A 17,483-nucleotide genomic window follows, 5' to 3' on the forward strand; every position below is an offset into this window, starting at 1 on the left:
CCATACAAATTGTGAAATTATTTGTTCTAGCTCTGTGAAGAATACCATTGGTAGCTTGATAGGGATTGCATTGAATCTATAAATTGCTTTGGGTAGTATACTCATTTTCACTATATTGATTCTTCCAATCCATGAATATGGTATATTTCTCCATCTATTAGTGTCCTCTTTGATTTCTTTCACCAGTGTTTTATAGTTTTCTATATATGTAGAAAATATAATATATAAACTAATATATATATGTTTCTTTAGGTAGATATATTCCTTAGTATTTTATTCTTTTCATTGCAATGGTGAATGGAATTGTTTCCTTAATTTCTCTATTTTCTCATTATTAGTGTATAGGAATTTAAGGGATTTCTGTGTGTTGATTTTATATCCTGCAACTTTACTATAGTCATTGATTAGTTCTAGTAATTTTCTGGTGGAGTCTTTAGGGTTTTCTATGTAGAGGATCATGTCATCTGCAAACAGTGAGAGTTTTACTTCTTCTTTTCCAATTTTGATTCCTTTTAATTCTTTTTCTGCTCTGATTGCTGTGGCCAAAACTTCCGAAACTATGTTGAATAGTAATGGTGAAAGTGAGCACCCTTGTCTTGTTCCTGACTTTAGGGGAAATGCTTTCAATTTTTCACCATTGAGGATAATGTTTGCTGTGGGTTTGTCATATATAGCTTTTATTATGTTGAGGTATGTTCATTCTATTCCTGCTTTCTGGAGAGTTTTTATCATAAATGGATGTTGAATTTTGTCAAAGGCTTTCTCTGCATCAGTTCTAATGAGGTGGATGAAACTGGAGCCTATTATATAGAGTGAAGTAAGCCAGAAAGAAAAACACCAATACAGTATACTAACGCATATATATGGAATTTAGAAAGATGGTAACAAGATATAACCCTGTATATGAGACAGCAAAAGAGACACTGATGCATAGAACAGTCTTTTGGACTCTGTGGGATAGGGAGAGGGTGGGATGATTTGGGACAATGGCATTGAAACATGTATAATATCATATATGAAATGAGTCACCAGTCCAGGTTCGATGCATGATACTGGATGCTTGGGGCTGGTGCACTGGGACAACCCAGAGCGATGGTACGGGGAGGGGGGAGGGTTCAGGATGGGGAACATGTGTATACCTGTGGCGGATTCATGTTGATATATGGCAAAACCAATACAATATTGTAAAGTTAAAAAATAAAATAAAATTAAAATAAATAAATTGTTAAACAGGAAAAAAATAAAATAAAATGTTATAAAGCTTTAAAACATCAGGCGTTTAAGGTAGTCCATCCTACACACCTCCAATATACCTTCAGCCACTCACACACATGCTCAAACTTGTCCACACACTGATGGTAAGTAACATGTAATAATATCTATTGGAGTATAATGTAATAATACCTATTGGAGTATCACCACTGAATCACGTTTCACAACCAAGACAAAGAGTAGTGAAAAAATAAAATACACAGCTTTTCAACCCCACATGGTAGGCAACCACCTAAGGATTTATTGAAAGAATGATGGTATTAATGATTGAGGTAGGGTCAACTAGACAAGAAACAAGCTGTGGATGGGGACAGAGTTCAAGAATTCCATTTGGGGCCATGTTGAATCTGACATGCTAATTATACTTCCCAGATGTCATTTGGATATTACATACCACAGTTCATGGAGGAGTTTGGGATGGAGATATAAATTGGAGGTCATCAACATTAAATGGTACTTTCAACTCTGGACTTGGGGGCATGATAGGAAAAGAAGAGGTCTGAAGATGTCTTGAAATATTCAGAACTTCAAAAGAGTAAGCAAAAGTGAAAGTGTTAGTTGCTCAGTCATGTCCAACTTTTTGCAACCCCACAGATGAGGCTCCTCCGTCCATGGGATTCTCCAGGCAAGAATACTGCAGTGGGTTGCCATTCCCTTCTCCAGGGTATCTTCCCCACCCAGAGATCGAACCTGGGTGTCCTGCATTGCAGGTGGATCCTTTACCATCTGAGCCACCAAGGAAGCCCCAAAAGAGGAAGGGAGCCTAGAAAAGAAGTCTGAAAAGAATCAACCAGTGAAATGGGAAGAAATCTGGGGAAGTTTTTTGGATTTATTTGCTGTAGTTTTCACCTTAATGAAAATGTAAACTCAAAGTCGCAATGTTTGTGGAAGTAGAGAGATGATGATCTCTTCAGGGGTCCAGCAATCAAAACTGATAGCCGAATGGGCTTAAGTTGTAAAAGCAAGAAGAAGAAGGGATTTGATCACAGTCCCCCAAGGATAATTAGAAGATAGAGAAAGGGAAGGCAAAAAAGAAAACATGCCATCTACTCTACCACCCTTTCCAGAATGAAAGCATTTAGTTCTGATGGAAGAGAAAGATGGATTCAGCAGAGGACTGGCTTCCAAGGCAGACACTGTGAAATACTGCAGGCCCAGGTGACCAAGCTAGTGAGAGGACCGTTCCTTTCACCAGTACACAGCGGGGTGTCAGGAATCGTACCTTTGACACGGACCACAGGCAATCTCATGGAGGGCAAAACAGTGGTGTGGTGACAGCTGTTGAGCTATTAAGTGACAGCTGTAAAGCACCCAATATTCCTGGGCTTCCCTTGTGATTCAGCTGGTAAAGAATCCACCTGCAATGCGGGAGACCTGGGTTCCATCCCTGGGCTGGGAAGATCCCCTGGAGAAGGGAAAGGCTTCCTTCTCCAGTATTTTGGCCTGGAGAATTTCATGGACTGTATAGTCCATGGGGTCACAAAAAGTCAGACATGATTGAGTGACCTTCACTTCACTTCATTTCCGAGATAGACGTGAGTTGGGCAGCTCATTGGCACAGACTCCAACTCTACAGCTCAGTTCTTTTCCAGTATATTTTGTTCCCCTGGACCACACAACCAAACCACCTCAGTTCTGTTCGTGCTCCCCCTGCTAGAGTTGTCAAGTTCACATAGAACGCACTGACCTGTGTTGAAGAAGGATCCAGTCCATTCTCCTTCAGTTTTAGGAAATACAGAAACTGGCGGAGGCAGACCCAGGGCTCTCCCATCCAGATCCTTAAAGAGATACTTTCCAGGGCTTTCACAATCTGATTCAGAGCAGACCAGTGTTTCTAAATCTTTCCTGTGAATATCGATAGAAAGCAACTGTCTCATTTCCATGATACGCAGCAAAAAGAAAACATACATTGGTAATGCTGACACTGTGAAAAATAAATTCAACAAAATTTTATAATAATGTGTACATAGATAAGAAATAAAATGATAGGAAAAGATATTGCACAGTTATTTGGTCAAGAAGAAAGACATTAATCAAATATTCTGGATATCAAGTTATATAATCTTAACACAGATCACTAGTTTTCTAAAATGAAAGATACAATAAATTTGTTTCTAATATTTACTAAACATAAGGTAATCATTGCTTTATGGAACTTTGGGGACTTGCAGTATTTTAAGATTATCATTATAAATATCAGTTATACTTGTACTATATATAATGTAGAAAAAAAAGATGTTTACATTCAACAAATATCTACTGAAAACCTAATACTTGTACAGTGGGGAATACAATGGTGATAAAGATAGGCACCAGAATTTAGAGTCAAGCAGGGCATATAAACAAGTTATTGGCAATTATAACACTGAATTACAGAGAATCAATGCAATTTCCTCTGGGGCTAGTATTTTTAGGTACCATTAGTAATAATATTAATTATTTATTGCATGTATACCATGTGTCAGGTATTAATAGAACAAAGAATCAAATACTAGTATCATTTAGCTTTAAAACTATTTCATCCCATAGGTAAGACATGAACATAAGGAAGACTGGACAATAGAAAAAAAATGACAGAATAACACAAGTTGTATACCTAATAATGTTGAGGTTCTAAAAATGGTTCAGGGGAGAGCATCAAAAAGAGACTGGTCCTGGACCAAATATACAAACTTTCTAATTAAGGTGGGATTTCCTGATTCTTTTATTACAACTAAAATTTCCCCAGTGTTACAGGAGAGATGAAGCAATCCATTCTCCCTCCTTCAGACTTTCCCACTCCCTCTCATGGCAAAGAGAAAAAACAATTCCTTGTCTAGTTTTCAGACAAGGAAAAAATCAAGAGATTTTTTAATGCAACTCTAAGATCATTTGTTCATGAACAGTAGTAGTTAGGCCCGGTCTGAGTATAAATATGAGTCATATCATTCATTTTAGGGATTCCTGACAGCAGCCATGGTCTCCTTCCCCACCAGTCCCTGCACAAGGGCTCCCAAATCTCCTTCTGAAGACTGGTGATGCTGTACTCCACAGAAGATTCAAGAATTAGGGTCAATTTTTACCATTGATTCTGAAAACATCCCAGAGAAGTATCTCTAACAAAGATAAAAGAAAATTAATATCAATAAAACTTGCAATTCAGTACTTCTGCCTCTTGTGTCTGCCAGAGGACATAGCAGGGCATATCCCCGATTCAAGGGTGTGAGAAACAGTCTCTGTTTAGTGACAGAGACTGCAAAAATCATACCTCAAAGGCATGGATATAGGAGGGGAAAGAATTGGGGCTAATCAATCTGGTGTATCTTTCTAGAAAGGCTTATCTCTAATCTCATTGATGATTTTATCCTTGTTTAAAAAACATATTCAGGTACTTGGAGAATTACCAACTCCTCCATAAATTTGGCTTACTATAAATACCAAAACTGGTACCTGGTTTGCAAAGGAGGAAAGTGGAACTTGTTTTTATCTTTGATCTTTAGCATACTGGTCCTCTCTGCCATTATTGGAGGCACGATTCCAGTGTTCTCTGCATTGGGCAGAATGCAAACATCTAGATCATCACTATAGCAACTCTTCACAAAACTAGAAAAGGTCACATCTGAAAAAAAATGTTTACAAAGTATTAATATTATAACATTATATCATGTAAACAACCAGCCGCAAATACAGACTACATAACTAAATATTCATAGACTAACGTCCAGGAGTAAGTTTCAGTTACTGCCCAGCATAGTTCCAGGAGTTTACATAAATCTTGACTTAAAATATCCTTAATTCTTTAAGGCTTGGACATTGTATGCAAAATAGAAGAGCATTCCAACACACTGACATCTTACAAGCAATACTTTCCATAAAAGTTTTGGTCAAAATTGAATGGGGAGTGAATACAACAGTAGAAAAGAGATCTGAGAGAGATTTTCTGCATAGGTTGCAGTATAACTCAATTTAATCCTGGCTGCCCCACCAGATTCTTAACAACCTCACTGAGGCACAACCTCCCTGTATCAATTTCCTCCTCTGTGTGATAGGAAAAACAACACCAGGCATATAATCAAATTAAATATTTCCCTGTGAAAGCTCTTCAATGTGTATAGAGCAGTGACTTTTTTTCTATTTTTTATTATTGGAATATAATTGCTTTACAATTTTGTGTTAGTCTCTGCTGTACAGTAAAGTGAATCAGCAAAGTGTGTGTGTGTGTGTGTGTGTATATTCCCAATCTTGGGCTTCCCTTGTAGCTCAGTTGGTAAAGAGTCTGCCTGCAATGCAGGAGCCCCAGGTTCAATCTCTAGGTCAGAAAGATCCCCAGGCGAAGGAAATGGCAACCCACTCCAGTATTCTTGCCTGGAGAATCCCATGGACAGAGAAGCCTGGCAGGCTACAGTCTATGGGGTCACAAGAGTAGGACACGACTTAGCAACTAAGCCAACTCCACATATATACCATCCTTCTTGAATCTCACACACCCATCCCATCCTTCCAGGTCAACACAGAGCATTGAGTTGAGCTCTCTGTTCCCACTATCTGTTTTACACACAGCAGTGTATTTATGTCAAACCTAATCTCCCACCCTCCCTTCTCCGACCCTGTGTTCACAGGTCCATGCTGTATATCTGCATCTCTATTCCTGCCCTGGAACTAGGTTCATCTGTACCATTTTTCTAGATTCCACATACATTTATTACTATACAATATTTTTCTCTTTTTTATTTACTTCACCCTGTACGGCAGGCTTGAGGTTCATCTCTACTAATGACCCAATTTTGTTCCTCAATGAACCACTCACTGTCATTATATTAATAAACCACCCCTGTGGTTATCAATGCCCAGTAGCTGATCAACTGGACAGCAAGCACCAAACTATACTGTACCCTTTGGTGATACACTTTCAAGATGCTATTAAAGGTTCTATGGGTTTTATGCACAGATGTATTAGACTACATTGCTTGGAAACCCAAAATTCTTACCTTGAAGTTTCATGATGCCTGAAATCAAATGACTGTTCCTCACTTTGTGCCATGGCTCCTGAGGCCACCGATTTGGTTCTGAGGTGAATACCGGCCACAGAATACCAACTCGACCCCCTCTGGGATTGGAAGGAGCTCGATCAGGTGATGTCAAGTGGGCAGAATGTGGTTTGACTCTGTCTTGAATGCAGTCAAAAGATGAGCTAGTGGCCACAATGACTGAATTCCTAAGCACAATCTGTAGACTTCTGATATAATACCGTGGAGCAGAAGACACATAAACTGCTGTGAAAAGGCCAACAGTATTGTCTACCAGCGTGAGGTTCTCTATTTCCATGCTGTTCTCTACTTGGAGCATAGCACCATAGTCAAAGTTCTTGAAAGCCAAGAAGCCAGAGATACCAGTGCAGCTGTCAAGTCCACTCCCCTTATAGAGATGAAGGCCATGAAGACTTGAGTGGGCCACGTTGTCAGACCAAAGAGATTCAGGAGCGGAACACCTGTGGCCTTGGATGTGAAAACCAAGTCTCTCGGAGCCTGCCACAACGTTGCCATGGAGACGGGTGTTCTTTGCCTCATTCACTTTGATTCCTGCCACCCAAACAGGAGACCATGCTGACTGTGTCATCAGAACTACAAGGTTTTTAGAGAGAGAATAGTCCTGACCCTCCAGATCAATGCCATGGCCAGCAGTGCTAAACACGACATTGTCATTTAAAATGATCCCCTGACTGGCAGCTGCATGGATGCCCCCACCGCAACTTTGGTGCAGACTAGAAGATATTACCCAGGATCCTGTGGACACATCAGTGAGTTCAATGGATGAATACAGCGGTGACCCAAAGTTCTGAATTTCCACATTGTAAAGTTGAAGGATACCTGCAAGCAAAGTGCACATTAGCAGGTACTGTTTTGTCCCCTCAAGAGTCAGAAGGATGGTCCATTCAGTGGCATCAGGACATGCAGATTTTTCATTAAATATCATAGTTTAGTTTTAACACCAGCACTATATTTTATGTCATCGAGTCTCACTAACAAAACCTGAATCATTAAAAAATATCACAGTACTTCCTGAAAAGTTCCCTGTACATTCTTAAGAGTCTGGTCATAGGATGGAGAGGAAAATGATAGGAAGACAGGGGAAGGAGAGAGGCTTTGGGGATGGGCACAGCTAGTTTAAAGATTCTGGGTACCCGTCTTCAGGATTGGGTCAAGGAACCAACTAAGAATGAAGGGAATATGGCTTCCTGGCCACTCACCCCAAAGTCATGTCCCTTTTTGGTAACCCCATGTGAAGGGTCACAGCTTTACCCACAGAAATATTATATGAAAGAAAATAATGCCTAACTATATACAACATCTTAATCATTTTTAAAGAAGAGTATAAGTACAAAACTTCTGCTCAATAGATGTCCAGAAACATAACATTCTTCTTTATGAAGACATGATAAAGGCCAATAATATATTTTAAGTGACCTTAAAGACTGAATTTTCTTTTCCTGTATTGTTATCCTAGCCACATTATATTTCCTGTTTCCTTTTCACAATAAGAGGACTTTCTACATTTTTGTAATGTCAGGGGAGGACAATGAATTATTTAGTCTTATTGGGGATTTTATTGGTTCTGTTTTAAGCAGATATTGTTAAAATACAGTATAAAATATAACCACTAGACTGATTTAAAAATATAATGAACACTAATTAGTCAGTGTATAGACTCATGATAAAATAGATAATAACATGAATATGGGGGGAAATGAGGTGAATTAATAAACATAACATCTAACTTTAATATAGCACTAATTATATACCAGGCATAAATGTATATGTGTGTGATATATATACTCTTAATTTTTGTAAAAATCCTATGATAGATGTGGTTATCTCCATTTTACAGATAAGAAATTGAGGCAGAGACGGGTTAAGCAGCACACTCGGACTTGGGCCCAGGCATACGGATGCAGAGGCTGCACTGTTAACCCCAATGGAGGCTCAGCGGAGAGTGTGTGTGACATGGTAGAATACAACAAACAGGTTTGCACTGAGATTCCCATGACTGGAGCACAGCCCTGTGCTACGAGAAGAGACATCATGTGTCCTTAGCTAGGAAGACCACAACTTTGACCCTCACTTCTTTTCTTTATTCTTCTTTTTTAAAGTTACTGTCCAAGGTAAACTATAAGGTTATTTCCCTCACTAAAAAGGAAGGGAGTTGTGGTGTTTCAGTATTTAAAGCACAAAGATAGTCCAGTTTTAATCCCCCACCTTCCCCACCCCCTTTTCACAGATGAGAAACCTGAACCCTTGCAAATCAATCTATTGAAAAACCAAACTACTGTGAGGGCAAATGAAGTCTGTGTGTCTTTCTGAAGGGTCAAGCAGAATTCCACTATACCTAGATTTCTCAGAGGATGCTGGTTAGAGACACTAGCTGATGGTATGGAAATAGTCACAGAATGAGAAAACATTACAAATTATTTGTCGGGTGATACCACTTTTCAATGTAATTTAAAGCAACCCTTGCTAGCAGCACATAGCTAAAACAGTCATGGAACCTGCCTCTGAGAACTTTGGCACAAAGCATACCAATGCCAGTGTGTGTCCACATGTAAAAGCTTACAGACTGGAAAACAGTTCTAGAATCTCATTCAAGGCAATGTACCATTACTGTTTTACTTAGTGTGTTTTTTCTTGTCATCCTTGCACGGTTTTAATTCATGGTTTTAAATTGTATAAGATCTTTTTACCTGTGTGCATACTAATCAACAATTGAAAACTCATCAATAGTAAATACTTAAAATATCTGAGCATTCAGATGGAGAATTAAGCAACGATTTTGTTCACAACTGCTTTCCTATTTTTTCTTTATGTTTATCCTAATTCTGAGCATAACTTGTTGGGTATTACTGGTCAGAAGGAAGGGAATGACAGAAGAACCTGATTTAAAAGTGGGGATTGTTAGGCGCTGGTCTGCTTTTCTGCCCTGTAACCACTGAACACTGTAGCTGGCATCCTTGACACCACATCTGTAGGTCTTACATCATCCAGGCTCTGGAATATGTTACAGAAAAGTGCAAGGGTTCTAAATACAATGTGGGGATCTGTACTGGATTTTGAAACAGAAAAAGGACCACAGTGGAAAAACATGTGGAATCTGGAATAATATCTTAAGTTCAGTAAACACTAGTGCAATAAGGTTAATTTACTGGCTGTCACAAATGTACCAGAGTTATATTAGATTTTCATGTTAGGGAAAACAGAATGAAAGGTATACAGGAACTCTTCATACCATCTTTGCAACTTTTTTTACCAAGGAGTATGTCAAGGCTGTATATTGTCAGCCTGCTTATTTAACTTATATGCAGAGTACATCATGAGAAACGCTGGACTGGAAGAAGCACAAGCTGGAATCAAGATTGCCGGGAGAAATATCAATCACCTCAGATATGCAGATGACACCACCCTTATGGCAGAAAGTGAAGAGGAACTCAAAAGCCTCTTGATGCAAGTGAAAGAGGAGAGTGAAAAAGTTGGCTTAAAGCTCAACATTCAGAAAACGAAGATCATGGCATCTGGTCCCATCACTTCATGGGAAATCGATGGGGAAACAGTGGAAACAGTGGCTGACTTTATTTTTTGGGCTCCAAATCACTGCAGATGGTGATTGCAGCCATGAAATTAAAAGACGCTTACTCCTTGGAAGGAAAGTTATGAACCAACCTAGATAGCATATTCAAAAGCAGAGATACTACCTTGCCAACAAAGGTCCGTCTAGTCAAGACTATGGTTTTTCCAGTGGTCATGTATGGATGTGAGAGTTGGACTATGAAGAAAGCTGAGCACCAAAGAATTGATGCTTTTGAACTGTGGTGTTGGAGAAGACTCTTGAGAGTCCCTTGGACTGCAAGGAGATCCAACCAGTCCATTCTGAAGGCAATCAGCCCTGGGTGTTCTCTGGAAGGACTGATGCTAAAGCTGAAACTCCAGTACTTTGGCCACCTCATGCGAAGAGTTGACTCATTGGAAAAGACACTGATGCTGGGAGGGATTGGTGGCAGGAGGAGAAGGGACGACAGAGGATGAGATGGCTGGATGGCATCACCGACTCAATGGACATGAGTTTGAGTGAACTCCGGGAGTTGGTGATGGACAGGGAGGCCTGGCATGCTGTGATTCATGGGGTCGCAAAGAATCTGACATGACTGAGAGACTGGACTGAACTGAAAGTGATTACAAAATTAAAAGCTTATCAACGGCTTCCGAATCAGGCTTGAATTTGAATGTTACCCTGTAAGCTGGATGACTTTTCTTACTGTTCATTTAACTCACATTTATTGAGGACCTAATACAGAGCAGTTATAATACCAAACTAAGAAAATAGGGCTGAAAACCTCAGTCTTACCCTCAAGAAGTTCTATAGCTCCTAATGGAGTTTTATGAATTAGTAGGCAATTTTATTATAGACTCTGTTTCCTCATCTATAAAACCAAGGATAAAATGTCTCTCTCACAGGGATATTAGGATTCAATGAGATAAAACAGGCATGAAAACCAGCGTAGTTCCTAGTCTATAAGAAGCATTGGATTAAGATTCTCTGTCCCTTTTCTGGGGATGTTTTAGGAGCCCCAACCAGCAAGCCAGAGGCTCAGAACCGAGCCAGCATTGCGGGTGGTGAGGGTCCAGCTTTGGTGCTCAGCTATAAAAGCCAGCCTCTTGGTCCTGCTCTCGTGATCAGGTTCTAGCCTGGCCTGCAGGTACTGTGTAAAGGGGCCCGTCTTGCACTCCCTTCCTAATTCTCTGTCTTCACAAACTGCAGGGTAGATTTGTTTTTACATGACCACCACCATGACCAGGACTCAGCCTTTGTCTAGCCTTCCAGAGCAGGGTTACTCCACCTCAACATAACTGACATTTTGGTCCAGGTTATCCTTTCTTGAGGGAGACTGTCTCACACATTGTAGGCTGTTGAGCACCCACTACTAATGCAGAAGCCCCACCAAAGTTGTGACAAGCAATATGTCTCCAAATACTGCCAAATGTCCTCTAGCCAAGAAGGGAGATCTAGATCACTTCTGTTAAAAAGTGATGAAGGGGACTTCCCTTGCAGTCCAGTGGTTAAGACTCCATGCTTCCAATGCGGAGGCGAGAAGGGGAACAAAGGTTCAATCCCTGGTCAGGAAACTAAGATCTTGCATACAGAGGAGCCTGGTGGGCTACAGTCCATTGAGTCACAAGGAGTCGGACATGACTGAGAGCAACTAACACTTTCACTTTATACCTTACCATGTGGCCAAAAAAGAAAGGAAGAAACTGATGGAGCTAGTGTTTATGGAGAGAGAGCTTGTTCTATGGACCAGAAATCCTGAACTTTTGACTTAAGGTCCAAACACCATCCTTTACCATACTGGCCACCTGATGTGAAGAACTGACACATTGGAAAAGAGCCTGATACTGGGAAGGATTGAAGGCAGGAGGAGAAGGGGATGACAGAGGATGAGATGGACATCACCAACTCGATGGACATGAGTTTGAGCAAGCTCTGGTAGTTGGTGATGGAGAGGGAAGTCTGGTATGCTGCAGTCTGTGGGGTTGCAGAGTCGGACACAACTGAGTGACTGAACTGAACTGAAAACAGATGTGCCCACAAAAATTGTTCCATGCTCAATATATGTGGGAAGTGCTTAGACCCTTTACTCTAAGCCTTCTCAGAACCTTTATTATATTCATGTAGACAGTGACTTTCTAAGATGGAGCTTTATTTGACTAGGAAACAACACTGAAATCATTTTTAAGGAACCCAAGTTTCAGAAATAAGGTACCAATAAAATTATTTCACAATACCCCGGAAGAGCTAAAGCTTGAAGGAAATGAGAGAAATTGAACTGATCCCTAAAGCAGTCTAGAATATGGAAATCTTCTTACTTAAATTTACACTATTAATTTATAGCATGAGATGAGGTCTGCCATCAGATAAAGCATGCTACTGGGAAAGAGTAATAGAAATTCAGGAAAGAGATAAAATTCAAGTGGTCATTAAATCATCTACAGTTTCAAAGCAGAGGAAATTTCACATCTGCTGAAGATGGCTTTTCTTTATATATATATTTTTTCTTTCTGAGGTAAAAATATGCCTATGTGCTGATAGCTAGAATATTATTTTAACATCACATGATAATTAAGCACAGATTAGGACTGAAAATTCATAGCTTCTCAGAGCATAAATGAGCATCTATTCCAAACAGTTTGTTTTATAAATGAAAATTCCACTATTGTAATTTCGGAGGGTCCCATAGCATCCAATTCATAGTGCTTAGTAACTTAAAATTTCATTTACCTGAAAATTCTTCCACACTGGACTTCCTGAAGGACCCCACAAGTAGACCCCCTCTGCATGATGTATCACCCTGGATTTGTATGTTTCGGGTCAAAAGACCAACCTCAGCAGCCAAACGAATGTGTCGGCCACCCTCCATGACGTGGGCACTTCCTGGGGCAACAGGAAAGAAAAATTTTAAAAAACCTATTTCGGAGATCGCCAGTTAGGGACTCAGCGAACCTGACAAATGAAAACACTCGTTTCCCCGCGGAAGTCCTCCCAACATTAAGGTTTGCTTTTCCTCGGGCGGTCTCCACAAATGTCTGCTGAGAAATGAAAAAGCCCATTCACTAGTCTCTCCTTGGGATAAGAGTGAGAGTATCTGAGCAAGAATTCATTTCTCCTCAGTCACGATGGGTACTGGGACAGGGATGTCAGGGCAGACCGGTCCAATTAGTGGGGTCCCCAAACCCTTCCCTTTAACTCGTCAGTGTGAGATTTCCGCGTTTAGTAGTGCACTGTTCCTGAACCTCTTTCTTCACAGTGAGGAATCCCAGATCCACTGAGGCAGCGACAGGACCAAAACAGCAGCGGCAGCGCCCTCTCCTGGCAGGTCTGAAGCTCATCTCTCTCAGAAGGAGCCTCCCCAGTCTCGCATGTTTGTTGCATAGCCCCCCTCCCCCTGTATTTGTATTGCACATGTTTGCATATTACAGGCAGGGATTGATGACGAGTTTTCTTTTCCCTGCCACTGTTTAGAAATAAAATCATCCTTAAAACTATGACTTAGAAAGCTTTAGACATGACCCTTCTGAAAACATGTATTTCCCTCTCAAATATCAGAAACTAAAAAGATAACCCCTTATCCCTTTATTACCCTGTTATATTACTTATTAGCTATATTTCATGGGTTAAATGCATTTATTAGACTGAACCAGGAAAGATGGTTATTTATTATTTATATGCAATGTATTTTAAGTGTATATAGTGTATTAAAATATTCAATACTTTTTTAAAAAAAGAAAGAGGTATTTGACTTTATTTATCTATAATTTCGGAGAAGGCAATGGCAACCCACTCCAGTGTTCTTGCCTGGAGAATCCCAGACGGGGGAGCCTGGCGGGCTGCTGTCTACGGGGTCGCACAGAATCGGACACAACTGAAGCGACTTAGCAGCAGCAGCAGCAGCAGCATTTATAATTTGGGGCAGTAGCAGTAGTCAATACATAAAATGAACTTCATGTCAGAAAGGACACATTCCTAAGTATGGAAAAAGTAAGGAGTCATTATTTACAATAACTACCACATTCTAAGTGGTTGCGTGATTCAATGTGCCAGGAAATGAACTGGAAACTCATCTCCCATGAGGTTTATTCTGGCTTAGCCATGAAAATGCCCGGTGACCTTGAACAAGTTTCTTAACCCTTCTGCTTGCTTCTAGGCTTGCCATTATAAATAAAAAGTTAAAAAAATACCCTCACATCAAAGTATTTTTTTTAAAAAATTAGGCAATAAAATTAATGAAGGGATGGAGATAAAGCCTTCTAGGATGAGCCTAGGGCAGCAGTAAAGTATTATCCATCCCCTCTGAACGCCGGTTGGATCCAAGGTCCCCAGGCAGGTTGCTGAACACGTTTTTCTTGGCTCATTCACTTCCCTTAACTAACAAACCGAAGCCTTACCGATGTGTCGGTGTCTGAGCCGTTCATGGATCCTAATATGGTGACCCCTGACTTCTTTCACAGTGAGGACCTCTGCTTCATGAGGCTCATATGAAGATGAGCTGAGGACGATCTTGTCATGGGGTCGCCAATCCACTGCGTCCTCTACTATAATTCTGTAACAGCATAAAGATCATATCAAGTAACTGACAGTGCAACTCAGATATGATCTACTCATTCCAGGGAGAAGAGGAAATCCGCTGCAACCAGCAATTCCCACCAGGGAGAGGAAAGTAGAAACATCAAGTCAAGACGGAGAAAAAAGACTTCTGCAAAACATGAATGCTAATGGAGTTCATCTCCTGGCTTACATGTATGCAATACAGGGATGGCCAAGGTATTCTGTGGCCATGAAGCACCAGACAAAAGAATAAGAAAGGGTAAAATTTTGAGAGTTTAGTAATGCCCTCTCCATATGGTTTCCTAAAATGGAAGTCTGCTTCCTTGATTGGGAAACAGTTCAAATAATAAAGGTATTTCAGAAGGGATCTTTTCTCACATTTTCTGAAGACTTCTAATACTATTTTCAGACAATTTCTCATCACACATTTAAGGCTCATATCTTCATGGCCAAGCAGATACAGTGTGAATCCTAGAGGTTCCACTTAGTAGCTATGGGACGTTGAGAGGTCACGTCACTCTTCTGAGCTTCATATCTTCATTTGAAAAGTGACACGATTTGGAGTTTTTCTCTCCTATCCCCCTGTTATTGCAGGGACAAAGGTATGCATTTCTTGAAGGTGCTATGTTCCAAGAATTGTGTTTTCATCACAATATGCAATGAGAGTTTTGTTCATTTTTGTTTTTTCTTAACTACCATTTAATAAGGTTTTTGTTCAGTCATTTGCTGCTGCCTATCTTTCCCTAGTAAATATGTCTGCTTTATCCTCCAGTTACAGTCATTACCAACTTCAACAGCATAAGTTTATATTAATCGCCTGGCTCTTTTGCTAATGTTCACACTTAAGCAAGCATTGACAATAGTGTTTCCTCTACCAGTAAAGTTTCATCCTGGCAACAGGTCCATGTGAAGGCCTTTTAATCAAGAAACACACATTGTCTGAGCAACAGTACATGCCACACACTGTAGTGCTAGAGACATATGGATGAATGAAACAGATGACATTTACATTTAAAAATGACAACTTAGATTGTGACTAGAAGACACTTTTTGTTTAGTAAACATCCTTTACTAGTAGATTTTGACTAGCAGACACTAGTCTACTGTATGAGTGGAGAATTCACAGATGATTCATATATAACATTCAGTTCAGTTCAGTTCAGTCGCTCAGTCGTGTCCGACTCTGCGACCCCATGAATTGCAGCATGCCAGGCCTCCCTGTCCATCACCAATTCCTGGAGTTCACCCAAACTCATGTCCATCGAGTTGGTGGTGCCATCCAGCCATCTCATCCTCTGTCGTCCCCTTCTCCTCCTGCCCCCAATCTCTCCCAGCATCAGTCTTTTCCAGTGAGTCAACTCTTCGCATGAGGTGGCCAAAGTACTGGAGTTTCAGCTTTAGCATCAGTCCTTCCAAAGAACACCCAGGGCTGATCGCCTTCAGAATGGACTGGTTGGATCTCCTTGCAGTGCAAGGGACTCTCAAGAGTTTTCTCCAACACCACAGTTCAAAAGCATCAATTCTTCAGTGCTCAGCTTTCTTCACAGTCCAACTCTCACATCCATACATGACTACTGGAAAAACCACAGCCTTGACTAGATGGACCTTTGTTGGCAAAGTAGTATCTCTGCTTTTGAATGTGCTATCTAGGTTGGTCATAACTTTCCTTCCAAGGAGTAAGCGTCTTTTAATTTCATGGCTGCAATCACCAAATGCAGTGATTTTGGAGCCCAAAAAAATAAAGTCTGACACTGTTTCCACTGTTTCCCCATCTATTTGCCATGAAGTGATGGGACCAGATGCCATGATCTTCGTTTTCTGAATGTTGAGCTTTAAGCCAACTTTTTCACTCTCCTCTTTCACTTTCATCAAGAGGCTCTTTAATTCCTCCTCACTTTCTGCCATAAGGGTGGTGTCATCTGCATATCTGAGGTTATTGATATTTCTCCCAGCAATCTTGATTCCAGCTTGTGCTTCTTCCAGCCCAGAATTCCTCATGATGCACTCTGCATGTAAGTTAAATAAGCAGGGTGACAATATACAGCCTTGACGTACTCCTTTCCCTATTTGGAACCAGTCTGTTGTTCCATGTCCAGTTCTAACTGTTGCTTCCTAACCTGCATATAAGTTTCTCAAGAGGTAGGTCAGGTGGTCTGGTATTCCCATCTCTTTCCAAAAAAAAAAAGTTATAGGGGGTCATTTGTGGGCCAATGGTGTAAATTTTTTATTAACCAAAGATTGTAATTAATTTAAATCTATGTGATGTGCCTGAGGTTAAAGAGAAGAGAGACTGGAAAAGACAGAGAAAAGACTACTATCAGTTATACAATTTTAATTAAAGAATTTAGACATGCTTTGCTGATTTGCTATGACATCCTAGAAAACTCACAGTTACAAAATAATAAAACAACCCTTAGCTTTTAAAGGCAAGGAAATCAAGATTCAGAAAGAATAAATAACAAAACTCAAGATTAGATAACTAAATGAAGTCAGAGGTTGAGTTAAGCCTAAGTCTCCTGATCAAATTCAAGTTCTTTCCATTAAATGACATCATCCTATCTGTTTGATTCTTAGCTCTTCACGTATAATAAAAAGCGAAACTCCTACATTTCATAATGACTATATTATGAATTTATATAATCTCATAAACCACGAAATTTATGAGATCTGTAACTCAAACAGTAGATTATTGTGTGTGTGCGTGATCAGTCATGTCCAACTCTTTGCGACCCCATGGACTGTAGCTGGTCAGGCTCCTCTGTCCGTGGAATTATCGTGGCAAGAACACTGGAAATGGGTTGCCATTTCCTTCTCCAGGGGATCTTTCCAACACAGGGATCGAACTCCAGTTTCCTGCATCACCTGAATTGGCAGGTGGATTCTTTACTGAGCCACCTGAGAAGCCCACAGTGCATTATTATATAGTCATTAAAAAGCACACTATAGCAGAACACTTAATTACAGTGTTCATTTTTTTCATTGTCTGAAAAAAAGGATATAAAATAACATGCCCATTTATTTTTAATAAAAGTAATGCATGCACAGAAAAAAGAAAATAGGAAAGATGTACAGTAAAAAATGTCACC

The 17,483-nt window shown here is 40.1% G+C and overlaps 1 protein-coding gene and 1 long non-coding RNA gene across 3 annotated transcripts in view; one reads left to right on the forward strand and one right to left on the reverse strand.

The window, feature by feature from the left end:
- The window catches only part of PKHD1 (PKHD1 ciliary IPT domain containing fibrocystin/polyductin), a 441,675-nt gene that overhangs the window by 111,670 nt on the left and 312,522 nt on the right, over positions 1-17,483 (reverse strand). Inside the window, 5 exon segments of the mRNA XM_002697311.6 lie at positions 2,960-3,117; positions 4,702-4,870; positions 6,240-7,118; positions 12,574-12,726; positions 14,238-14,392. Of these exon segments, the coding sequence (XP_002697357.3) occupies positions 2,960-3,117; positions 4,702-4,870; positions 6,240-7,118; positions 12,574-12,726; positions 14,238-14,392 (1,514 nt within the window).
- On the forward strand, positions 7,028-14,824 carry LOC132343628 (uncharacterized). 2 transcript variants are annotated; one of them, XR_009492551.1, is made up of 3 exons: positions 7,028-7,143; positions 8,137-8,273; positions 14,460-14,824. It is a non-coding gene; the product is annotated as an uncharacterized lncRNA (long non-coding RNA). The 2 variants fall into 2 exon arrangements; XR_009492552.1 differs by lacking the exon at positions 14,460-14,824 and adding an exon at positions 13,100-13,430.

Source organism: Bos taurus, chromosome 23, assembly GCF_002263795.3.
Source record: "Bos taurus isolate L1 Dominette 01449 registration number 42190680 breed Hereford chromosome 23, ARS-UCD2.0, whole genome shotgun sequence".
In the NCBI taxonomy this organism is placed as follows: domain Eukaryota; kingdom Metazoa; phylum Chordata; class Mammalia; order Artiodactyla; family Bovidae; genus Bos; species Bos taurus.